This window comes from Oryctolagus cuniculus, chromosome 16 (assembly GCF_964237555.1).
Source record: "Oryctolagus cuniculus chromosome 16, mOryCun1.1, whole genome shotgun sequence".
NCBI lineage: Eukaryota > Metazoa > Chordata > Mammalia > Lagomorpha > Leporidae > Oryctolagus > Oryctolagus cuniculus.
Window position 1 is genome coordinate 21,457,105 of NC_091447.1, and position 25,369 is coordinate 21,482,473.

Genomic DNA, 25,369 nt, shown 5'->3' on the forward strand with positions numbered 1-25,369 from the left:
GGAGCCGCACGCGCGGCGCCGCGCCGTCCACGGCCGCCGCCCGCCCCCCGTCGCAGCCCGCATGTAAACAGTCGGCGCCGGTGCTAGCCGCGGGAGCCGGGGGGGAGCCCGCGCCGTGCGGCCGGCCGGGAGCAGGCGCCGAGAGCGATGGATTTCCAGCAGCTGGCGGACGCTGCGGAGAAATGGTGCTCGCACACGCCCTTCGAGCTCATCGCCACCGAGGACACCGAACGCAGGATGGATTTCTACGCCGACCCCGGCGTCTCTTTCTACGTGCTCTGCCCGGACAACGGCTGCGGAGACAATTTTGTGAGTGCCGGAGAGGGGCCGCGCGCCGCGGCGGCTGCGGGTGCCGGGGGGGGGGGGCGGGGGGAGGGGACGGGGGGGGCGTAACCCGCAGCCGCCGTCCGGGGCTCCGCGCCCCTGGGAGGAAGCCCTCGGGCCGGGGCGTGGGGGAGCTGGGCTGGGGCAGGGGGCGTGGCGTCTCCTGGAGTCCACCCTTCCCCCTGCGGGCATGCTTTCGGGGATGTGATCCGGTGGCTCGTGCGCGGTGTCTGGCGTGGGGCCTCCTTGGTGTCCCCCGCGTCGCGCCAGCTCGGGCCGGGGCGCACAGACCCTCGCCAAGGCTCCCAAGTCCGGAGCTGCCTGGCCCCGGGCGTCCGGTCCGCGACAGGAACCCGTTCCCCCCTCCCAGTGCGCACAGCACACAACTCCTCGCCTTGCCCCGCACCCCGAGTGCACACAAAGCCGCTGTCCGCACTGCCGATGCCCCAGCTCTTGGACCTTCCTTGCGGAATCGCTCCCAGGTCCCCAGCCCGCGCGCGTGCGCAGGCAGCGGACACCCCGGGCGCGTCTGGTCCCCGGCCGTGCGCTCCCGCGCGCCTCCGCGAGCCGTGGGGCCCCCGCAGGTTTCTTCCCCGATGAAGGGGACCCCCCCCACACACACACACACATGCCCGAGCTAGGAGGGCCCGGGCACTGCGGTGTCGGGAGTGGCCACTTGGCGTCCTGCGCCCGCTTGGGATGGTGGCGCTGGCCGGCGAGGAGGGGTGCGGAGGGCAGGGAGTTGGGGCGAGGTTAGCGTTCCGGGAAGACATGGAGTAAATGGTGGTCCCCAGTGTAAGATGGAGGCGGCTGTGGGCGCGGGTCACCGTGTGCTCGGCGGCCGGAGCCTGGAGCCATTGCTGCCGCCGCCCCTGCGGACTGAGGTGGCGTCGCGGGCGCGGCCTGGCGCAGGCTCCTCAGGTGGGGGCAAGGCGGGCTGGGCCCTACGGCGCGGCCACCGCGGGGAGTTCGCGGGGACCCCGAGGGCTGGCCCCGCCGCGCCCACCACCCCGCCGAGCCGTCGGTCCCCCTTGGGCACAGGTTTGCCGGTGGGAGGCTGCCCCAAGCCTCTCCCCGGCGCACGTGCCACAGCCAGAGAGGGTGTGATGATGTCAGCGCTCGGGTGAGCCCACAGCCCTGGCGCGCAGCAGCGAGGGCCCCGCAGATTTGGCGTCCGAAATCCTGGGGTTTCCCGGAGTTGAGAGCCTCTCTTCTCATAAAACCTCAATTTTCTCACCTGTAAAACGGGGTGAAGCTGATTGCCTTGTCACGGGGCGTTTGTGAAGAGCGGGTCAGCCATCCATCAGTGTGACACGTAGGAACTGCACTTAAAAGAAGAAGATAGGTCTTAGGGGTTCACTCCCGAAGCCCCGCGGCGGCCGTGGGCGGGGCGCCAGGGTCCCTGGCAGTGGCGGGCGGGCTTTGAGTGGGCTGTGTCCGGGCTCAGCCTGCTTGTTGCAGCTGCAGGGCCGGTGCCCTGGAGAAAACCGCCCTTCAGAAACACTGCATCCATCCCGGCGTTGTAAATGATTTTCCACCTGCAGGAGGAAGTGTTTGTTCACTGGTGGTTTAAATGGAACAGATAAGGAAGACAGGAGGTGGGGGAGGGGCAGACTGGAATCTTCTCAACATTCCTGGAGATCCTAATGATTAAGATGCCAACTGTGGGAGGTTTTTTGTTTTTTGTTTTCTTTTTGCTTTTCTTTCTTTCTAGTTAGCTAAATCTCCTGTCTCTCTCTCTCTCTCTCTCTCTCTCTCTCTCTCTTTAATTTGAGAATCAGAGAGCCCTCCCATCTGCTGATTCACTCCCCAGATGCTCCCAGCAGCTGTGGGGTTTGGAGCCTGGAGCTCCATCCTGGGAGTGGGGGCAGGGAATCCGGCATCTGCGCCTGGCTGCTGCACATCAGCAGGAAGCTGCATCAGGAGCAGAGCCAGTGCTGGACTCGGGGCTGACTGCTGGGCACTGGCCCACCCCCACACCTCCTGCTCGGTGCATCCCAGGTCAAGGGGGTGCCCTACCTGGCAGCTTTTCTCTCCCTCAGGAAAATACCAAACGTCAGAATAAATTTGAGATGAGTGGACGCCATGTTATTTGAAGAAGTTGCTAACAACAAAAATATTTCCGTGGCATTTCTCAATTTGCTCAGTGTTTCCGCTTCAGTCATTCAACAAACGCTTGTTGAGGGTGCACTGCACACCCAGCCGGGGCTTCAGGAACACGAAGGGGACTCGGGCCCTTCCACCTGTCTCGGAGCAAGTGTCACATCTGGGTGAGGTGCACCAGCAGGGGTTGTCCCCAGCGCCCCACTTCTGACGATGGCTTGGGGAAATATTTTGACCACAGTTTCCACATCTGTGGAAGTGGGAGTGATGACGTCCCTACCTCCCTCCGAGGGTTGAGAACCGTGCCTAAAGTGAGGGCGATGTATTAGTGAGTCTCTGGCAGCCTTGTCTGAGACCAGCCCCTGGCTTGTACGAAGGTGTCACCCCATCTTGCTGTTCTTATCTCCCTGTTACCACCTTCTATCTGATTGCTTGAATAAGACAACTCAGGGACAGCCTTCACTCCACTCCTCTCTACCCCCTGCATCCGCGTTACCCCTGCTCTGCTGGTGTGCGCACAGAATGTCAACAGTGTGCATCTACTTGCCTGCACGCCCGTGCTGTCACGCTCGGGTAAGCCACTGTGGTTCTCCCTCCCGCCTCCTAAGTTGTCTCCTTGTGTGCAACCTTTACTGCCAGTCTAAGGCAGCCCCCACTCAGCAGTCACTTGGGATCTCTTACAAATACAGGAGCAGGTCGTATGCACAGTGGTTAGGGTTCTGCATCCAATGTCAGTGCCTGGGTCAAGTCCTAGCTCTGCTTCCAATTCTGACTTCTGCTAACACACACCCTGGGAGGCAACAGGTGATGGCTTAGGGACTTGGGCCCTTGCCACACCTACTTGGGAGTTCCTGGCTCCTGGCTTCAGCCTGACCCAGTTCTGTCCCAGCCTTGGCCTAGCCTTGGCTGTTGCAGGCTTTTGGAAAGTGAACCAGTAGGTGGAAAGTCTCTTTGCCTTTCAAATAAACAGGTAAACAAAATCATGCATAACTCATTTAAATGAGTTTGCATTATGTGTACTTGAAGGTGCAGTGAAGAGAAGGCTCTCATCCAGTTTAAACTCTGCCCTCAGTTTCCCAATCTGTCAAATGGGCATGATCTGCAATATCATCATGAGGATTCGGTGAGGACTCGTGCATATGACCATGCATGGCAGAGGGTGACGCCTCCCACAGTGGCTGAGCGCTCTCCATACAGGGAGGGAGGTGTGTCCCTGGGCTGTTCTTGGAGAGGTGGCAAGTGGGCCCTGCTGGTGACCTTCAAGTGAGTATGCTGAGGCCCCGGTTAGGCTTGTCACACAGTCCTGTTCTGCTCTGCCCCTGCCCCTCGCTCCCTGTGTGACCTCAGGCAAGTAGTCTAACCTTTCTGAGCCTCAGGCTGCTCCCAGGTAAAACTTGTCCCTGGCAGGAGGCCACACAAAACGGGCTGGTCCTAGGTGTGGCCAGCCTTGCCCTTGCACCCTGTGTGCAGGTGCAGGGTGGTGGGAGGTGGTGGCTTGTAGTTTTTGTCCTCTGCCTGTGGTTTGTGGAAAGGAATCCGCCCAGAGGGCAGTCGTCCCTGGGGCTCTGTGAGGTGAGGTCCCAGGAGCCCCTGTGGGCAGCAGGTCCACACTCAGTCCCTCATATGAAATGGGGTACTGCAGGCCTCTCAGCTCAGTCCTCCACGCACCTTAACCCTCAGCTCCCGGTTGCTCCCCAGACCTGACACTGCCAGTGCCCTATGAAGGATTCTTGCGCTGTGTTGGGGGTGGGGAATAAGGACAAGGAGACAAGGCCTGTGTGTTCAGGACACATGTGGTTGTTTTCTCCTTGAGTATTGTTGATCCCTGCGTAGTAGGTTCCAGGGATGGGACCTGCCCGTGGGTGCGGGGGGTGGGGGCAGCTACACCAGAGTGACAGGGAAGCCCAGGCTAGCGCCCCCGGGCTAAGCCGTCGTGTCCAGAGACGAGAGGCACAGGCATGTTCTTGCCACGCCTGCCCCTGCTTGGCCCAGGGCTCCGCACAGAGTGTGCCCCCACCCTGCCCAGCGCTACAGGACTGAGGTCACGACCTCCGTGAGGCCACGCCCTCTGTGAAGCCACGCCCTCCGTGAGGCCACGCCCTCCGTAAGGCCACGCCTGCCTGCAGTAAGCTGGATGCTCTCACCTGCAGGGAACAGACTAGAAAGGTGCTCTTGTTCTTGTCTGCAGGTGCCAGGGTTGCATTGTCTTACGTAGGCTGAGCTTTGGGGATAAACTCTGGCCCAGCCTAAGAGAAAGAAGGGCTCATGTGCCTACACTCAGATCCAAGTGCATGCGGGGGATTTTCTGTAGGGAACTTCACAGCAGCATCGCGGCCCCGAGCTTCAGTCCTGTGGCAGTCGGTAATGGCATCACTTCAGTTCATCAAGACTGGTCACTGTAACACCAACCTCCCTGCCCCTTCAGACGGGCAGTTGGCCATAATTCTGCTCTACTTGTGGTCCTCAAAGGGTCACCCCAGACCGGCACCCCGGAGACCTGCCACCTGGAATTTGTTGGAAATGCGAATTCTCAGTCACCCACTCCCACAACATCAGAAACCCTCGAGGCAGGTGTTCGGGGCAAAGGTTAAAATGCCCACGACCCATCTCGGTTTGCCTGAGTTCGAGTCCTGGCCTCACTCCCCATCCAGCTTCCTGCTAATGCACACCCTGGAAGGCAGCAAGTAATGACTCAAGTAGCTGGGTCCCTGCCACCCACGTGGGAGACCAGGATGGAGTTCCAGGCTCCTGGCTTTGTCCTGATCCAGCGCTAGCTGTTGCAGTCATTTGGGGGGTGAACCAGCAGATGGCAGATCTCTTTCTGCCTGTCTCTTTTCTGTTTCTCTGCCTTTCAAATAAAATTTTTAAAATGAAGTTATAAATTCCATCAGAAGCCTGGGGTGATTCCCGCGCACCCTGTGGCCTGGGGACATGGCTGGCCTCCCCTTCTGGCTGCGTCTCCATCGTCACGGTCATCCTGTAGGCTGCCCTTGCCCCAGCTGCCCTCCAGGAAGTCAGACATCGAGCACCTCCATTCGTATTTGCCAGGGCAAGCATTCCTGTCGCAGTGTTTCCTGGCCAGCATGGGTACATGGCTCTTCAACGGTTTCCCAGTTCAAGCCATTGTGGCCAGACCCTGCGGCAAGGGACGCTGGTCTTCAGTCTCCCGTCCTGTTTCCAGCAGGGTCGATGCTGCCCCTGGGTGCTCTGGGTGCCCTGCCTTGGCTTTAGAATGGCCCCTGTGTCCTCCTGAGAGAGCAGCTTTCCTAGCCCCAGCCCTGCCTGCCAGTTCTCTGGTTCACCTGTGGACACAGCCTCAGTAGGCCGCTGTCTCAGCACGTAGGAAGCCTTCGCTCGAGATCTGTGTCCTGGCCGTAGCAGTGGCCAGGCCCCTTCCCCTCACTCGGTCTGTCCTGCCTCCATTGTTTTGTTTTTGTTTTTGTTTTGACAGAGTGGACAGTGAGAGAGACAGACAGGAAGAAAGGTCTTCCTTTTCTGTTGATTCACCCCCCTATGGCCACTGCAGCCAGCGCACTGCGCTGATCCGAAGCCAGGAGCCAGGTGCTTCTCCTGGTCTCTCATGCAGGTGCAGGGCCCAAGCACTTGGGCCATCCTCCACTGCCTTCCTGGGCCACAGCAGAGAGCTGGACTGGAAGAAGAGCAACCAGGACAGAATCCGGCGCTCCGACCGGGACTAGAACCTGGGGTGCTGGCGCCGCAGGCGGAGGATTAGCCTATTGAGCCGCAGTGCCAGCCCCTCCATTGGTTTTATCTTGTTTTCCTTTCATCATTTTCCCTTTGTCCTTTTTTTCCCCACTTGCAGACTTATCTTTTAATTCGGCTTGTCTTGTGCTATGTGGCTCTTTGCTGGTTGCCATGATTAATTTGGGAAGGAAGCAGCTTCAGATTGAATGCTTTGTTATGAGACACAGTGGATATAAAACAATCAACATTGAATGGTGTTTGAGGTTTTTATTTTTCATATTTATTTCTCTATTTGAAAGGCAGAGAGAGACAGAGTTCTCCCATCCACTGGTTTACTTCCCAAATGCCTGCCAGAGCTGGGGCTGGGCCAAGCTGAAGCTGCAGGCCAAGAACTCAGTCGGGGTTTCCCACGACGTGAGCCGTCACCTGCTGCCTCCCAGGATAGACATTATCAGGAAGCTGGCATTGGAAGCACACTGGGACTTGAATGCAGGCACTCTGACCTGGGATGCAGGTGTCTGAAGTGGCATCTTAAGTACTGTGCCAGACACCACCCCATAAATGATGGTTTTGTTTTTTGTTTTTGCTTATTTGGGCAGAGGGAGAGAGAAAGTTGATCATCCATCTTCTGGTTTACTCCCTACATGCCTGCAACAGCTGGGGTTGGGTGGGCTGAAGCCTGTAGCCTGGATCCATCAGGGCCTCCCGCAGAGGTGGCTGGAACTCAAGTACTGAGCTGCCTTCCAGGCTGCATATCAACAGGAAGCTGGAATCAGAGCGGAGCCGGAGCTTGAGTGACCACTGGGAAGCGCACGTCCCAGAGGGCGGCTGAAATGCGGCACCACAACACCCACCCCGAATGATGTTTGTTGAGTGGCCATGTGCACCTGGCCTGTCTCCAAACCCATACTTCCTGGGCAGGGACCCAGGTAACACATTTTCTAAACAAAGCTGGAAATCCCAGCTGACACAGGTGGCCAGAGGAGGACAGTGCAGCCAGAGGGCTGCTGGGTGGGCGAGTGTTCCTTCTCCCACACATATTCCTAGAAGACCAAGTCCCAAAGTGGAGGAGCAGTGGTCACGCATGAATAACCCCTCCAGGAAGTTAGAGAGGCCTCAGAGGGTTTAGCTCAATAAACTGATCACCGGAGGTGACGGAGACATTGCAGCTCTCTTATTGTTGGAGTGATACAGTTTTTCTCGGTTCACTTTGTAATTTGAAGCCCAGATGGACCAAAACAATCACCCTTGCAGGTTTGGAAGTTTTTCGTAGACACACCTACCTTTGAGTTAACCTCAAGCCTAGGTGTCGGGCAGCATTCCCTGGGGGGTCACACTGGCTGGCTGAGTTATTCCTCCTGTGGCCTTGGCCTCCGCTGCCCCCACCCCAGCCCGGAAAGGGGGAAAGAGGAGGCTTCAGTGGGGTCTTCAGGAAGTTTCCTGGAAGCATATGAAAAACCGCTGCATGGATTCAAGGGGTTTGGGCTCCAAAATAGCTTATCTTTTCCTTCCATTTTTACACGAACCTTTTGAAGTCCCCACATTGAATACTGAATGTCCACATGTCCCCGCCAGACCCTGTGTGGGGCACTTAATACACTGTTAACTTGTTTACTGATTGGTGCAAGTCTACGAGGGCAGGCTTCAAGCTGTGTGTTGTGTGGTGCAAGCTGTGACTCCCGCCTTCAACCTGGGTAAAAATTCACTTCAGCTGGAACGTTCAGAAATGTGAGCATGAACATGAATGCCAGCCAGCGCTGTGGCTCACTAGGCTAATCCTCCGCTTGCGGCGCCGGCACCCCGGGTTCTAGTCCCGGTTGGGGCACCAGATTCTGTTGCCCCTCTTCCAGTCCAGCTCTCTGCTGTGGCCCGGGAGTGCAGTGGTGGATGGCCCAGGTACTTGGGCCCTGCACCCCATGGGAGACCAGGAGAAGCACCTGGCTCCTGGCTTCGGATCAGCGTAGCGCGCCTGCCGTATCAGTCATTTGGGGGGTGAACCAATGGAAGGAAGACCTTTCTCTCTCTCACTGTCTAACTCTGCCTGTCCAAAAAAAAAAAAAAAAAGTGCATGCCGAGCAGACGTGATTAACTCCCCACGGATGAAGAATCAGACGAGACAGCAGCTGGGGAAGTGCTCTGTACCGGTCCACTTGTGCACAACGCAAGAGACCGATCCATAAGTGACATTTTGGTGGCTTGGGAGCTCTGAGGGTCTCCAGCAGGGAGGAGCACCTGAGCTGTTCTCCAAAGCCAGGGCGCCCAGCTGTGGTCGTTACTAGGCCAGGGAGAAGGCGTCCCCAGGTGCCTGCTGGAGCCAGAGCCGCAGGTGTTGGAACGGAGCTGAACAGCCATGAACCCCAGGTAATTGGGGTGTAAAGGTGGCACCTTGGCACCGACTGCTCGCTTGTGTCTGAGCAGCATCTTTAAGTCTGCATGAGAAGAAAGGAGGTAAAATGTGTCTACTGAGTGACAGGCGTAGAACTTCCCATGCCCCCATGATTTGTGCAGCGACAGGGGGCTCCAGGTGCACTCGGCTCGGATCGTTTCCCCCGCAGATCTGGTCTCCTGCTGCCTGCCCCGCTCTCCCAGGCCTCAGCGCTCGCTTGTCCATCGGTTCCATCCAAACAGTGGTGCCGGGTACCCACCCGGGCCGCAGGGCTTGTCTCCAACAGCCCAGTGCCTGGTCTCCCCAAGACGTGTAGGGCAGGGGGCTCCTGTGTTGCAGCTGCTCCAGCCTGTTTCCTGGGCTTGTCCCAGACCCCGCGTGTGTGCAGAAGAGGCCTGCCCAGTCTCGGAGACGTGCTGAGGCAGATACTCCTCGTGTCGGAAAAGATGTCTCACCAGCCTTAGGGAAGACAGAAAACCTAAAGCCGATCTCCTGTGAAGCGGTGCTTGGTCTGGTCGGCCCCTACCGCGTTCTAAGGCAAGGGCGGCTGTCGTAAACCTTCGCTTCCCGCACCTGAGCCACGATGGTGGCTGTTCTCGATTCATCTGACTTATAACCAGCTCCTCTCACAGGCTGCTCTGGTCAGAGGGGGCCTTGTTCCAAGTTGGTGGTTACAGATGGTGCCTAATTCATCCCTCAGCCGCAGCTGAAGGCAGAGTTAAGGATTTCAGAGGCAAAGGCTCCCGGGGCCTCCCCCCGCCCCCCAGCCTTAAACGCACCCTCCTGGGGCCAGCATTGGATGCAGCAGCTTAAGCGCCTACCTGTGACCTCGCATCCCCTAGTGGAGTGTTGGTGCGAGTCCCAGCTGCTCTGCTTCTGATCCAGCTCCCCGCTAATGCGCCTGGGAAAGCAGCAGCAGATGGCTCCAGGACTTGGGCCCCTGCCTTCCACACTCCCTGGGTGGAGTTCCTGGCTCCCGGCTTTAGCCTGACCACGCCCAGACCATTGTGAACCAGCAGATGGATGGAAGATCTCTCTTTCTGTCTCTGCCTCTCTCTCTCTCTGTCACTCTGCCTTTCAAAAAAATAAGTAAACCTTAAAAAAAAAAGGGTACGCCTACACGAGAAGGCGGGCTGCGGGACTGATGGGGGGGAGTCCCCTCGCCCTGTCTGCCGCGTATCTGCAGCTCTGGCCGCCGGCAGAGCAGGTAAGGTGGTGGCAGGAAGCGTGGGGTTTCTCGGGATCATTCTCCCACCTGCTTCGATGCAGAGTGCACGTGTGGGTTTGCTGGGTTTTAAACGTGCTCGGCGCGTGCTGACGACCTGTGTGTGTGTTTTGTCCCCCGCGGGCCGGCGGCGCGCAGCACGTGTGGAGTGAGAGCGAGGACTGCCTGCCTTTCCTGCAGCTGGCGCAGGACTACATCTCCTCCTGCGGCAAGAAGACGCTGCACGAAGTCCTGGAGAAAGTCTTCACGGCCTTCAGACCTGTAGGTGGCTCTCGGCGTCCCCGCAGTGACTGTTGTCTGGGAGCACACAGGCCGGGGTGGGGGGACGGTGGGCCCTGCGGGGGACGGCTCAGTACTCTTCCGTCCTCTGCCCAGTGGTTTGCAGCTAGCGGCCAGGAGCGGGAGGAGGGGCGGGGGGGTGACACAGTGGTGTGTCGCGGGGATGGTGGCTACTTCCGGCATCACTCGGGTTGAGAGTCTCTGGTAGGCTGGGACGAAGACAGATCCCTTGTGTTCTATTTGTGTGCCGTAGTCTACACCCCAGATGCCTGCCTGCGGTTCTGCTCTCCTAGAGCGAGCTGTGTCGGGGGTGCTCCCGGTGCATTCTGGTCAGGGTAGCACCTCCCTGGTTGGAGGCGGACAGAATTGGATCCCGGTTCTGTTCTTGACCCGTTTCCCAATGTCTCTTAGAGATGGCTGGCTTGTTGTCCCTGCCCCTTGGGACTTAGGAACCTGTACTTCCGCAGCAGCATGAGGCCTGTTCCATTGCAGCTGATGGATGTGTCGGGGAAGAGCCACCCTGTGTAGGGAAGGCAGACTCAGACTCCGCCCCTCCAAGGTGTCAGCGTCTCTCCCCAGCAGCAGACAGCAACCGGGCGCCTCTCATTCAATTCGGTTCTCACACTGTAGCGTCAGCTCCTCAGGTTGGGGGCTCAGTCCCCAAGACTGTTCCCCACCCCCGCCCCCCACCTTCTATGCCAGCTGCAAGATCCAAATGGTTTTGCTGTGCTCTGAGCAGCTGGCTGCCCTCTCACGTTTGGTGCCTGTGCTGGTGTGGCCCCCAGAACTCGGGGGAGCCGCTGGGTGGTCTCGCACCTCACACAAGGCTGCAGAGGAGGGGGTGAACAGGAGGTGGGGCTGTACTGCCTTCCAGGTACCCTCCAGGAGCCACCGTGTCTTCAGCTGTACAGACGCCCTGGGAACCCTGTCCCCTTGGGTCGTGACGGAGATGTCACTGCATAGGTGAGACTGGAGCATGGACAGTTAGGTAGAGGTGTGATTGGATGTACAGGGGTGGCGTAAGGCTGACATGCTGGCCAGCTGGGGTTAGTTAGCCTCTTGTGCCTCTGCCTTCCACCTGAGGTGGGGCAGGACCCCTGTGAAATGGAGGGGTCCCGAGATCTATCAGATAAGGCGGAACGGAGCACTTCGTAACGGTCAGCAGGTCCCGGATTCCCACGTCCATGACCTGCCTCGGGTAGGTGTGCCTGGGTGAATAAGCGGCGGGGGGAGGTGTGAGCTGCAGCACCCCAGCACTGTTCTAGAAATGAGGAGAGCTGTGGTGGGAATGAGCAGGAGCTGCGAGTGAAAACCGGAAACACACATCCTGCCTCACCCTGCCGTGTGGAAGTCCCTGTCTGCGTCCCCGCTGGAAGGTGGAGTCAGACTCCCGGTGCCAGGTGTCCCCCACGGTCAGTGCCCCGGTGACACTCGCACTGGAAACGCTCCTTCTTTACTTCTCAGACGACGTCTGTTGCTCTCTGCTTCCCCACTGCAACGTCCACGCGTGTCTTTTCTGTATGGAACATGGTGACCGTGGCTGCCCAGTGGCCTGTGGGATACCCCAGTTATCCGGGGGTTTGCGGGTCTGTTCTGTTGTCTCTCTCTGCTGGGTCTCGCTCCTGGCATCTTGTTTCTTTGTGCCTTTGCATCTCCTCTGTGTGCACTTGTTACACTGGAAAGTTTACACCGAAATAAACGGAGGCCTGAGTCGACCTTCTGCCAGACAGGACGTGGGTTTGCTGCTGCCAGGGCTGGGGGCCCTATCTAAGACCACCTTAACACTGCATAAGGATAGGGGCCTGGGTGAGGGGCTCCCAGCTGAGAGCAGGGGTAACTGTCACAGCCCGGGCTCTTGCTGCGGTTCCCCCAGCTCTTGGAGTGGGCCGAGAATGCAGTGAGCTTTCTGGTGGCATCCCCCGTGTCAGCAAATACCCTTAGGACAAAAGCCGCTTTTTGTGTTGGGCTTGCTTTCCAGGTTCTAAGTCTTCAGTATGTTTTCTCTCTCTCTCTCTTTTTTTTTTTTTTCTGGTTTTTAAGATTTATTTTATTTATTTGAAGAGCAAGGTGATAGAAACAGAGAGGGAGAGGAACAGATCTTCCATTCATTGGTTCGCTCCCCAGAAGGCTGCAACAGTCAGGGCTGGGCCAGGCCAAAGCCCGGAGCCTGGAACTCCATCCAGGTCTCCCACGTGGGTGTGGGTGCACGCGCCCAAGCTCTTGGGCCATCTCCGGCTGCCTTCCCAGGCACGCAGGCAGGGAGCTGCATCAGAAGTGCAGCAACCGGACTTGAACCAGCTAAGCCAGCTGTCCCACAGTGCTGGCCCCTAAGTCTTCACTATACTTAAAAGGTATTTTTCGTATTAAATCCACCTGCTTTACAAGTGCTCCATGTCAATCATTTCGGCCACCGTTATAAGAAATAGAATTTCTGTGACTTTTGTCACTTGGTCTGATTTGCGTCTTTGGGCTAATTCCTTTTCTGTTGAATTTTCTACACCAGTTTGGCTCACTCACACATACTGATGTGTCCCTCTTTCTTTCTCTCTCTCTCTCTCTCTCTCTCTCTCTCTTTCTTTTTTAAGATTTCTTTATTTGAAAGAGTTAAAGAGAGAGAGAGGTCTTCCATCCACTGGTTCACTCCCCAATTGGCCACAACAGCTGGAGCTTGCGTCTATCAGGAGCCAGGAGCTTCTTCCAGGTCTCCTATGTAGGTGCAGGGGCCCAAGGACTTGGGCCATCTTCTACTGCTTTCCCAGGCCACAGCAGAGAACTGGATTGGAAGTGGAACAGCTGGGCCTTGAACTGGTGCCCACGTGGAATGCTGACGCTTCAGGCCAGAGCATTAACCTGCTGCGCCACAGCACCGGCCCCAATATGTCCCAGTTTCATGCCTCCGGCAGGCATTTACTAAGACCAACTAAGCACTTGCCATGACGGGCTGCCCTGTTCCCGGCCCTGAACCAGACAGATGAACGGCTTAGATGAACGGCTCACCAAGTGCAGCCAAGCACAGCCTGGAAGCGCAAGGTGTGGGTGCCAAGGAGAAAAGAAGTGATGCCGTGGGCAGGGCCGAGGAGGGTCAGGGTCCCCAGGGGCCTGCTAAGGCCACTTGAAAACCTGGCCGTGAGGCTGGAGCACACAGCAGTCCAGGGCAAGGGCTTTCCTGTGGGGACAGCAGGCGGGGACACCTGTGCAGGGCCCGAGGTGGGGGAGGGGCTGTCGGGCAGGCATGAGGTGAGGCCTCAGGACTTGGGAGTCCTGGTGGGGTTCGAGTGGGGGGGGACAGTGACCTTGACCTCATGGTTTGAAGGGCTCCCTGTGGCGACCCTGTTGGGAACAGGCTGTAGGGGAAAGGGTGGGAGTTGGGAGATGGTGAGGAGGCTCTGGTTGTCATCAGGTGGAGATGCTGGGGCTCAGACGGGGAGGTGACAGCAGAGGTGGGATGAAGGACTCAGAGCCTGCAGTGCCTTGGGAACAGACCCAGCACCACTGGAAGTGAGGAAAAGAGAAGACAGGGGTGATGCTGGAGTCTCCCCATGTACCAGGCTGGGGAAGGCTGCGGCAGAGCAGTGGGGACAGAGCTGTCAGAACTCGGTCCTGCCCAAGGCAGGGTTGAAGCACCTACTGGATATCCAAGTCAAGATAGCAAGTCAGGAAGAATTTTAAGAAAATCAGTTCTGGGGCCAGCAGGTTAAGCCACCTGACCTGTGACACCAGTATCCCCCTGAGAGCCAGTCCGAGTCCCGGCTTCTCAACTTCCAATCCTGCTCCCTGCTAATGGTCTGGGAAAGCAGCAGCAGATGGCCCAAGTGCATGGGCCCCAGCACCCACGTGGGAGATCCTGACGAAGCTCCTGGCTTTGGCCCCACCCAGCCTCGGCTATTTCAGCCATTGGAGAGTGAACCAGCAAAATGAAGACCTTTCTCTCCCTGCCCTGCCCCCCACCTCCTTCTCCCTCTCTGTCACTCTGCCTTTCAAATAAATAAATAAATCTTTTCTAGAAAGTTGAAGGCATCATTCAAGAAAGTCAATTCCCCTACATCCTAACTAGGAAACCCACCAGCAAGTGGTGGTCACTCTGCACCTGCTCCCTGACAGGGGTCATCATTGGCCGCTGCCCGCCGGGTCCTCTTTCCCAGGCTTTTGCCTGAGCTGGCAGCCCGGGTCCCTGCAGCAGGGACACGCCAACCAGGATGCAGCCAGGATGTGTCCTTGCTGTTTTTCTTTACCAAGTCTGGGCCTGTACTGGGGCCACCAGGGAGCCACGTGTCAGTGGGAAAGACGCAGTGGTTGAGCGTTGTCCTTCCCCGGGAGCTGGGCGCCCCACCGTGACTGGACGCTGCAGGGCTCACCCTTTCCCAGTGCAAAGCAGAGCTTGCCCTGTAGGCCGGGGAGTGCCTGTCTCCTCCGGGGGCCCCCTGCCCGGGCAGGTGGAGGCACCTGCTTTGGATGCGGGTGAAGTGTGTGCCGCGCGGGATCGCAGACCCCAGCAAAGGGCCGAGCAGCATGGTGTCCCCGCTGAGAGTGCGGACACGGGAGGGTCTCGTTGCGGTGTCGTAGCGGACAGGATTTGGTGAAGAAACGCGCACCCAGTGCTGCTGGATTATGGAGCAGGCAGCCCGTGGTTCCCCTGAGAATGGCGTGGACCCGACCCATTCCAGCAGCTGCCACAGCTCCGCCCGCGTCTTAGAAGCCTCCCTCGCCAGCCCCTGCCCCCTGCGGTGGCCAGAGAGAAGCTCAGCCTTCTGGGCGGGGGGGGGGGGGGGGGGGGTTGTCAAGCAGATTGCAATGACGTTGCTGAAGTGCAGGGTCCCTGGCGTCCCTCCCAAATGCCCGCAGCAACCAGAGCTAAGCCTCTCCGAAGCCAAGGGGCCAGAACTCTTTCTGGGTCTCCCTTGTGGGTGGCAGGGACTCAAGTCCTTGAGCCATCACCTGCTGCCTCCCAGGGTGCACACTGGCAGGAAGCTGGAATCAGAAGCAGAGCCAGGTATTAAACCCGGGTACCGTGATAGGACACACAGGTGCCGTAACTGACGACTCACCGTTAGGCCAAATGCCCATCGCACACATGTGAGCTTTAATGAAAGATGTTGAATGTTGAGATATTTTGTTGGTTGTGGCTTATTTTTGGCTTATGTTATCAACATTGAAACCCTTGTCATTTTTAGAAAGTGCAGCGGCCCCTGTAAGTCGCAGGCACCTGCTGCCCTTGCCCACGGCGGTGTCACAGCCACCTGCCACTTTTTGCCTGCTGTCAAGAGGACAGGCTAAGGGCAGCTGTTTGGCACGGTGGCTAATAGGCCACCTGGGAGCCCTGTGTGCCATGCCGGAGAGCTAGGATTCAAGCCCTGACTGCTGCTGATTCCCACTTCCTACTGATGCGCACCCTGGGAAGCTCCAGCGGTGGCTCAGGGACTTGGGTCCTTACCACCCACGAGACCCAGGACTGAGTTCCTGGCTCCTGGCTTTGGCCTGGCCCAACTCCAGCTGTTACAGGCATTTGGGCAGTGAACCAGTGGGTAGAATATCTGTGTCTATCATTGTCTCTCTGCCTTTCAAGTAAATTTTAAAAACAAGCAAAAAAAAAAAAAAAAAAAAAAAGACGAGACAGACTGGTACCAGCCAGGATCCCGTCATGGGTCCTGGGCCTGGCAGCGTCAGAGATCACCTTCCCTGAGGCTGAGCATGACTCCTGGATTCGCAGTGCCCCCATCACCCAGGAGCTTGCTGCAAGTGCAGGAGCAACTGCTGCCTGAGAGCACTGAGGCAGGTTCTGCACTGCAGAGAAAGCTCTGGAGTAGCCCTGTAAGCTTTGGGGGGAGGGGTTCCTCTGGAAGGAGCTTTCTAGGGACCTCCAAAGCCACCGGGCACCAAGGCCATGACCAGTTGCCCCAGCTGACCATGCTCCCTGCAACGCCCCCTCCCTTGCTTGGATGAGCCTGAGTGCCCCCTGCTGAGATAGCAGGTGCCGAATGCCTGTGCCTCCCGCCCTGAAGTGGTTTGCACTCTCATCCCAAAGACCTGGAGTCCGCGCCACGGGCAGCCGGCACCCGGGGGGTGTGGAGAACGCCATTCTCAAGCTTGGCAGCCATGCCTGGCCGGCTGGGCCCCTGCACTTCCTGTGTGTCCCTGGCTTGCTGAAAAAGAGCTCTGTGGACAGAGACCCGGGAATGCCAGCAGCCTTGTCTGGAGGGAGCAGAAACTTTGCCCCCAGTCAACTGAAAAGCTGTCCTTGCATTAGGAACGCACGGCTGTGACTTTCAGGCATCACTGAAATGTGCCAGACGTGGCAGGTGTTCTTGGGCTGTCTCCTGCGGCTTCCGGGGTTCTTAGCAGGCTATTTGTGCTTTGTCTCTGATGCATCGTCTCGGCTGTTGAGAAATGGGGATCCGGAAGTGACGTTTACAATGGGGGCGTGCATGGAAATCCATGGTGTGTCTCGTAGCCTTGGAATGCCGGGCCAGTGCCGGGGCTGCCCCTCTCCCTGCTCTTTCAAACATGCTTCCCGATGGCACAGGCACGTCTACGCAGACACCTGCCTTGCAGCTGACCAGGGCCGCGCTGGGGCTGGACTGGAATCCCCTGGGCAGCCGGGTGCTTAGGCACGGTCGCCGGGGTTTGAATCCTGGCTGTGCCACCTCCTGGGCAATTCTGGGCAAGCCACTCGACTAACTAGTCCCTTCTCGCTCCCGGCAGGGGAGAGCAGGTGGCTGTGGCCTGGCTGAGGTTCCTGACCAAGCAGAGCCCAGGTTTCCGGTGTGCTGGAGCTGCAGGCCGTGCACCTGCATGCCCGAGGAGTCCAGAAGGCCCCTGGGACCTGCTTTTCTGTTCCCCCTCGTGTCAGGCCGGGGTGAGCACTCATGAAGGCGCGGGCGGAGCTGTTGAGGCCGCAGGGAAGGCCTCCCGTGTGCCCGTGCTCCCGTACTCCTGGCCAGTGTGCTGTGGGCTGTCATGCGAGGAGAGCTAGGGAGCTGGAAGGAGGGGCGGAGGGGCAGGGACGGGAGGTGGAAGTGGCTTGCTGCCTGGCTCCCTGGATCCCCGTCTACACCACCCTAAAATGAAGAGAAAGTTCAGGTTGCGCTGGTGTGTGCATCAGCTGATTGTGACAGACCGTCAGAGGCACAGCTGTTCGGACAGCAAAGGCAGACAGAGACGCACGCCTTGGCTGTGGCCTCTCTGTGCAGGTCAGCCGTTGCCGCTCGACCATGTTCTCGCTGGACCTCAGAATCCTCCTTAACCCAGGGCTCCAGGCAGCCGGATCTGTTAAGTGAGAGGGAACCCGAAGGCCGTTTCTCAAAGCCCGTCAGTGAAACGAACAGTTGCATATATTGTTGAATTTCTGCACCCTCTTTTGGTATTTCCATGATTTTAGAGCCACTGGTAACAATATTTATATTTCAGCCACCTCCCTGAGTGTTAACCTCTCATAGGACACTGACACTTTGCCATATCATTGAGCAGCTCTTCATATAAAAATGACTGCTGGGGCCGGCATTGTGGCACAGTGGGTTAAGCTGCCACTTGCGACACCAGCATCCCACATGAGCACTGGCCGTTCTCTCTCTCTAACTCTGCCTTTCAGATAGATAGGTACATAGATGGATGGATAGTGGCCACCAAAATTATCTGTGTGCATTTTGACCAGGCACCCGTTCCCTCTCTTCAGCAGCAAACTTTATCATGTCTGTTTCTCCCTCTACAATCTAGAGTGGAGGCAGCAGTGAGAAAAAGGGACTTTTCCTTCTGCCGCGTGCACACGGGATGGGCGCCCCCCGCCCCTGCTGGCAGCTGCACCTGCTGTCCTGCCATGCCCGTTAACGGTGTCGGAGGCAGCCGCAGCCGGCTGAGCAGTGGGTGGCGCTGCCTGCAGTTGGCCTTGTTGGCAGGCTGTGTGCTTCATGGGACTCATACCGCCTGGCACAGGATTCTGTCCAGTGCTGGCAGGGCCCCCAGGGCCGTGCGACCTGGGAGAGTGATTGGAACTCTGCTATCCTTTTCCCGTGGAAGCAGTGGAGCAGGGTGGGAAGAAGGGGTGGAGGGCTGCTAGGGAGGCGTGGCAAGGTGAGCCGCAAGGATGGCCGTCTTTCTGGTGTCCTCGTGGAGGGGCCTGAAAATGACCATCCCAGCAGCCCCTTGGTAAAACCGTCCTTTGGCCACACCCAGACTGTGGCTCTCGATGAGAACTGTGGGTTGGAAGCCTGGTTGTCACAGAGCAGCCCGGAGCCCCGCCTGCACAGGGCTTGCTCCAGCGCAAGGGAGCTTCTGGGGCAGCCCCGGACCGCTCAGGCCTGGCAAGTGCCAGCCGATCCCTAACCACAGCCAGTGCTTTTAGCAAGCGTGTCCCATGAGTTTCTCTGGTAATAATTATATGGGATTCAGATAATACAAAAGATCAACAAAAAAATTCATAATCCCTTAATATAAAATCTTAAAATTTGGATATTTTTTATTGAAGTCTTTTCTGTGCATCTGTGTATCAATTTCAGGAAAACCTGTGTCATCATGAAAATGCAGTTTTATCCAGCTCCTTTTATACTTACGGGCATATTTCTTATATCACTAAATTGTTCAAAAATGACATCTTCAGTGGATATAGATGATTCCACATTACTGATGCACCAGGATGTGTTTAACAATTTTCCTGTTATATATTTTCGTTGTCTCAACATTTTTATAAATGTGTTAGAATAATATCAGCGTGTGTTTTGAGGGGAGAAAATACAGTAGAAAATAAATTTTAGTTATCTTATTGGGACATCAGCACTGTTCATCTTCTGCTAACATCCCAGGTGTGTGTTTGCATAGATATCGTATCTCTGTATATGTGTGCTACTAAGTGTTGATGCTAAAAATAGGGGTAGGCATATGGGCTGGCAGTTAAGATACTGCTTTAAGACATCAGTTCCACTGTGGAAGACAGTATGGAGATGCCTCGAAATCTGAAAATAGATCCACCATATGACCCCACCTTCTCACTCGTGGGAATGTACCCAAAGATAATGAAATCAGCACAGGAAAGAGTTGTCTGGGCCCCCAAGTTCATAGCTGCTCAATTCACAATAGCTAAGAGTTTAAATCAACCCAGAAGTCCATCAACTGATGACTAGATAAAGAAGTTGTGGTAGGTAGACACGATGGACTACTACTGAGCCATAAAAAAGAATAAAATCTGTCTTTTGCAACAGAATGGGTGCAGTTATGCTTAAGGAGATAAGCCAGTCCCAAAGAGACAAATATGTGTGTTCTCTGATTTGTGGCAACTAATATACAGGGTACAAAGAAAATGTAGCATATGTGAGCGAAACTGGCATTTTGAGATTTGATTGTTTGTAGCCCTTGTCCACACTCCTGAGGAACAATGGTTTTTCTACTTACTATGTGTCGCATTTTGTATTTAGTGTATAAATCACAAGCTTACGTACATCAGTATATACACTTGCTGGGTTGAGTTCGTGGCTCCCTGCTTCAGCCCCGCCTGGGGGGCTGTTGTGGGTGTTCGGGAAGTGAACCAGCGGACGGGTGTGCTGGTTATCTCTTCTCACTGTCTCTCAGCCTCTCAAATAAATAAGCAAAAACAGAGACGCTGCAGGCTCCCCATAAACCCCCGTCTTTGGGCACGACTGAAGGGTTGTTTCCGCCTCAGGCGCGTCTGAACTCGGGAAGGCGGTGACTGCGGCCGGAAGCGCTGTTTGGTTGGATCGGAAGCCGGGGGTTCGCGTCCTGCCCGCCGTCCGTGTGGTGCTCACAGCTGCTTCTGCCTCCTCTCTCCCTGCAGCTGCTGGGGCTCCCGGATGCAGAGGACGATGCGTTCGAGGAGTACAGCGCGGACGTGGAAGAGGAGGAGCCGGAGGCAGACCACGCCCAGATGGGCGTCAGTCAGCAGTAACCCGTGGGGCTGCCAAGGAGGAGGAGAGTGAGCCCGTGGGGCCCCGGGTGGGGTCGCGTACACCCCCAAACAGGACTCCCGGCGCCCCGTATCCCGATGACAATGAAATACCTTCTTAACGACCGCCAGATATCTGTGATGAGCTTGGCTCAGAAGTGACCTGCGCGTCAGCCCTGCCGCAGCCGGGTTTCCACGGAGTTGTCTTGGCCGCTTTTGCCGTTTTGAGTTCAGAGTCCGTCGCGGCCGGCTGTCCTCTCCTGGGTTTGCGTTGGGGACGTCGCCTTGGCCGACGCAGGGAACTCCTAATGTAGGAAGGCTGCGCAGGCTGCGCCTGGAGTCCTCCCCCCGGGCCCTCCTGGGGCACAGCATGGCAGAGGGGGATGCAGTCTGCACTTTCAGTGTACGTTGTAAGTGTCCGTAAGTGAAGGTTTTGCTCCTAAAAAAAGCATGAGTTTGAGTATCTGGTCATGAAACTGCAAATGCAAGGGTGCGAACAGGATAATCGCTTAGCTTGGGACTACGACGGGGAGGGGGCAGAGAAGCCTTGGAGCGTTTGCCATTGTTGAGTTCGCGGAGTGTGCGTGTGGCAGCTGGTGCATAGTTAGGGAGCAGCGCTGCTTGCGTGTTCTGTTGTTTCCAGACCTGCTAAGTCCAAAGCCACTGTGAAAGTCTAGTGGAGGGGACCATGGAGAGGGCGAGAGGCGTACACTGCTGACTTCTTTAAAACGCTGTGCAGTGGGCCATTTACCTATTCTCTTAGAATGAGATGGCAACTTCCAAATCATGAAAACACGCAGAATCCAAGTAAGTGCCACTTAAACTTTGAAGCCATAGAAAAATTTAGTAAGAAAATAAACCAGGAGAGAAAGTTTTTCAAAAGATGATAGCATCATCCTACGCTTTCTTGATCTTGTATTCTTTTTTTTTTTTTTTTAAAGAAAAAAAAGTCAAGAACAGGATTCCATTGTGTAACTTATTAAACTGCAATTCAGTGCGATGAGAGGCCTAACTGCAGGGAGCTGTAATGGGACACAAAAGTAGGCATGTGTGTCATGGGTTCGCTTGGAGGGTGTTGGAATGAACAGGACACTCAGATAATGCAGAAGCAACCGCAGTCATAGCTGAAAACGCTGGTGGCCCCCTGTGGCCGACCCGTGCTTCCTGGGGAATGCCTTTGTCATGTTTCATGGGAGTCCTTGAAGCACTCCTCCTCTGGACTCTTCCGCTTCTCCGGTCCCAAGAACTTAGCTTGCAGGATGCACCTGCCTCCACTTGGCACCTAGGTAAACACACACACACACACGCCTGGCAGGTTGTCAGAGTTCTGAGTTAAAAACACATCCCCAGCAACAGAGGCCACAGAGCTTAGCAGAGTCTTGCTTCTCTTGCAGACACAGCCATGGGAACCCAAGTGGCCCAGCAGTTTCTGTTGAATTGATTGGGCTGCAGTTTGAAGTCCCTGGGAAAAATAATTCAGTGGTTGCCATCCATGTTTCAGTACCAGTGCGGTTTTTCTTTTCTTGGGAAAACATAATCAAGGTTCATTTCCGGTCCAGTGAGTTTCCTTCCAAGTAGCCCATCAGCAAAGCAGTGGACTTAGCGTTTCATGTGCTAGGGTGAGCGTGGCCCGCCCTTCACCGCCCACCTGTGTTCTGACCAGCTCGGGTCACGAGCAGAGGTCACGGGGAGCTGTGGGTTACATAGGTGCCGCCCAGGCATGGAGACCCCCCCACCTGAGCATAGCAGAACACAAGGATGACTTCTGTGGCGGAAATGTAGAAACTTGGCTTAGCTTGCACCATTTGCAGGTCAGCTGGAGTCGCATCCGGAGGCATAGCTCTAGATTGACTTGGGTTTGGGAGTGGAATGGATGTTCCTGTAAAATGTATTCTGTCACAGAAGTGTTTAGACTTTAACCAAATGCATTTTGCTATCATCATGTTAATATTCCTCTTTTGATGAGAACTGAGCTGAGACAGAGCGAGCTATTCTGTGGGCTGATGTGAATCCTGGTCTTTGTTCTGCCCCAGGCACAGGCGATGGAGAAAATCCCTGTATGTGACTGATTTCCCGTGGCAAAACCCCAAAGGCTTTAGCAAATCAGATTGCTCCCTCTAAAGCTCTGTTTCTGTGGCTGTGTGCACATCCCTGTGACCGTTCACACACACACACACACACGCACACATGCACACGTGTGCTCTCCTGCCTCACCGTGGCTACTCTTAGTGTGGCGCAGAGTGGCCCTGTGCAGTGCTACCTGTGGCCGATCCATGAGGCCGGGCAGCCCGTATTGTTTGTCACGGAAGTGGTTCCGTGGTGAGGCAGCGGCGTGAGCTTTCTCAGGAGGGGGCAGTGAGGTGCTGGGTGGAACACGGGCCTGGGACTAGGAGGCCGCTGGGTTCCAGTCCTGACTCTGCTGTTGATTGTATGGCCGTGGAGAGTCCCATTTAGCTGCTCTGTGAAGCAGGGGGTGTTGGCCCTGCCAGCTGTCAGCACCCTCCCTTCTGTCCCTGCCTTTTGCTGTGTGGCCCCGGGAGCAGCACTCAAGGCATCTTAGGGAGAGGAGAAGGGAACCCATTTGGAAGCTGGCCAGGATGTTGTCCTTAGGATGCTAGCCGTGGACTGCTGGCCATGTGCAGCCTGTGACTGTCCCCACCTGCGGGGCTGAGGACACTCTGTTCCCGCGGGGAGAGGGCAGAGCCAGGCTCCAGAAGGCGTTGCCTGTCTCAGCTGTGCATGCTTCTCTTTGTGTCCTGACACTGGGGCTCTGCAAGGGGAACGCATTGAACTTCACTGAGAGCGAGGTTTGCATGAAGAAAAGCTGTGGAGTGACAGGCAAGTGCTTTGCTGTTTTGTGTTTTTTTCTCCCCATGTCGTCCAGTGGAGAGAAAGTGACAGCGCAAGTAAGAGAGTGAATGAAAGAGAGAGAGTGTGTGTGTGTGTGTGTGCATGTGTGTGCTCATGGCTCCTTGTGAGCCAGCTGTGAGAGCCGAAACCAGGCCCAGTCGAACGTTGCAGATGCTGGATCCTGGGTTGGCGTGAGTCATGGAGACTTTTTCTTCTGGCTCCCTGGCCACCTCCATCATCCTATGGAGCAGGCTGCCGGGGCTCTGGGTGAGGCACAGGAGTGTCCTGGTGCCAGAATTTGGTTTGCAGTGTCCTCAGGGGAGAACCTCGCCAGGAGTAACTGCACGTCGAAGCCGTCCTCTCTCACACTGGTCTGGGAATGGAGCACAAAGACTCGGCCAGGGCGTGCCTAGGATTTGTATTTTGGGAATCTGCCTTCAAAGGTGGACGTCACAGAGAGGGAGTGAATAGGGAGGGGAGTTAGGGACCCAGTCTGCCTGCAGCCTCCTGGGGACCAGCTTTCCTCCAGACCTTGAGTTGGTTGCGTTGGCGATGCCTGGGTGAGTTCTGTAGTGCTCCCCAGTGGAGGAGGCAGCAGGTGTTCTGCACATCTGGTGCAGTTCTTGTTGGAACCAGCAGCCAGCCAGAGCCACCAGAGGGGCTCCAGCCACCTGCAAGGGGAACTTGAACAAGACGTGGGCCATGGCCAGGAGTGCCACAGGACAGAAACCCCCCCCCCCCATTCCCTACAATGCTTCAGGGTTGTAGAAAGAGCACAATCAAAACCCACGTGGGCCGCAGACCCCTCTCCCCTCTCGTGGATGCTGACCCCAAAGGGATAGTAGTGCTGGTTGCTTAATCTGCAGAGAAGCCTACAGAGTGTTTTAAATCAGGAACTAATCCTTTCTTAAAGATCCAGTCGGTTGGTTGGTGTTGTGACATGAGAAGCTGAAGGCTTTTAGATTTTCGACGGGATAATTCTGTCACTTGGTAGAATGCCAGGAACCTGTGTTAGTCATGGCAGTATGGCGTCCATGGTAAGAGATCTGTAGCTCCTGCCCGAGGCGCATTATTCAGTAACATGTTGTCCTCTCTTCCTTAAATTTGGAGGACAGAAATGTGGAAACCCCTCTTGTAGCCCCATAGGGCCGAATCGGCGCAAGCATTAAAGCCGCACGTGAAAGCAATGTGTGCCTGGCAGCAGAGAAAGCTGGCGGCCCGCTCCCCGCACACTGCCTTTTCTGGTTTTATTCTTCTGTTTTTGTTTCCCAAGACCTCCTTTCGACCAGGCACCTCTGCCCCAGGGATTGGCCTGCACAGCCTCGGGCGGGTCAGACTCTTCAGCCGCAGGGCAGGTGGAAACCCCCTGCCGTCCCGTCGTCCAGTGTGTACGAGAGCAGAGGGCCACCGTCTCCACGGGATCCAAAGCAGCCAGCTAGTGTGTTTGCTTTAGGCCGGAAGTGTTCCTTCTTGTAGGGTGTTTGTGTGTGGCTCAGCCTTCCTGGTTCCTTCCAGAAAACCCTCTTGTGAATTACAAAGCTGGGAAATGGGTTTGCCAAAAACCGTTGCCCTCTGTCCCATGCTTCCAGCCGTGTGCATCCTCTGATGAGCCCTGTCCGGTCTGGCACGCCCCCTCCCCAGAGAAGGTCTCACCCAACCATGTAATTACCATACGCTTGCTATTAAAGAGCCTTCCAAACTCCGCCCCAAGCTGTGCCTCATTTGTTACCCCTCCGCCATCTCTGGCCCCACGGTCTGCCCAGAGCACTCTAAATACTGAAGACCAGGCGCAGGGGGTGTGTGTTGGGGGCGGGGCGTGGCTAGGGAAGATTACAGAAAACACAAACGGTGGTTCAGAGGTTAATAAGGGTTAACAAGACATCTTGGGACTGTCACGATGTCTACTCTGGTGCTACAGCTGGTGTCTAGCAATTTTCTACTTTCCCTTTAAACCAGTACTTCTGTTTTTATATGTGAGAATTCTCTTTTTGCTAACCTAGCTAGGAATTCTTTCTGGTGCCCCTTAGAGTCTGTATTCTTTGGTCATTTTTGGGTGATATGATACTGTTTGGCTTCTAATTTCCTCCCAGGTGCTACTGGTCAGCAAACAATAGCATTTAAATAATAAATCGGAAAGTAGGCGGTAAAGTTGGCAATAAATCCCATTACCGGAAGAAGAGCACGTTTGCTTCTCCAATTGAATGGGGCTCTGTAGGTTGTTGGATTGGAATTGAGATGGGTTAAACGGGCCCAGTGTAGAGGGGTGTGTGTGTGTCAGAGAGCTCACGGTTTCCAGTTTCCTGCATGGCTGTTAGCAGAGTGTGCGCTGTGATGCTGGGCTGTGCGTGAGCACTGCTCTTCCCTCTGCCTGGTGCCCTAATGCTTTGGAAACTCAAGAAATGCCTCCTGCATTCCCTCTTAGTGACCCAGTCAGCACAGAAACACCCCGTGAACCCATTTCTGGCTGTGCCCCACCTCTCGCCCTTTGTGGAGTGGGAAACAATGACACTGATACAGATCTGGGCGGGCGACAGAGGTATTTCCTCCTCCTTTTCTTGGGGGTATAAAAGGCAGCAGTGCCGTGGAGCCCGTCCTTTGGGATGCTTTTTAG

General features: G+C 56.2%; 1 protein-coding gene across 2 annotated transcripts; it reads left to right on the top strand.

Moving 5' to 3' along the window:
* Nucleotides 1-24,461, top strand: MTURN (maturin, neural progenitor differentiation regulator homolog). 2 transcript variants are annotated; one of them, XM_070059694.1, is made up of 4 exons: nt 1-309; nt 9,882-10,004; nt 10,897-10,985; nt 19,801-24,461. In XM_070059694.1, exons 1-4 carry the CDS (start codon nt 148-150, stop codon nt 19,940-19,942), a joined length of 516 nt encoding a protein of 171 aa, XP_069915795.1. In that variant the 5' UTR covers nt 1-147; the 3' UTR covers nt 19,943-24,461. The 2 variants fall into 2 exon arrangements, with proteins under 2 accessions (XP_069915795.1, XP_008259810.3); XM_008261588.3 differs by lacking the exon at nt 10,897-10,985.
* The last annotated feature ends 908 nt before the right edge of the window (nt 24,462-25,369 follow it).

Bases quoted from the DNA above. Each gene is read 5' to 3' on its own strand.
- MTURN (XM_070059694.1), top strand. From the start codon at position 148: ATGGATTTCCAGCAGCTGGCGGACGCTGCGGAGAAATGGTGCTCGCAC. The intron at 310-9,881 runs GTGAGTGCCGGA...GGCGGCGCGCAG, and splicing joins ACGGCTGCGGAGACAATTTT to CACGTGTGGAGTGAGAGCGA. The intron at 10,005-10,896 runs GTAGGTGGCTCT...ACTGCCTTCCAG, and splicing joins TCTTCACGGCCTTCAGACCT to GTACCCTCCAGGAGCCACCG.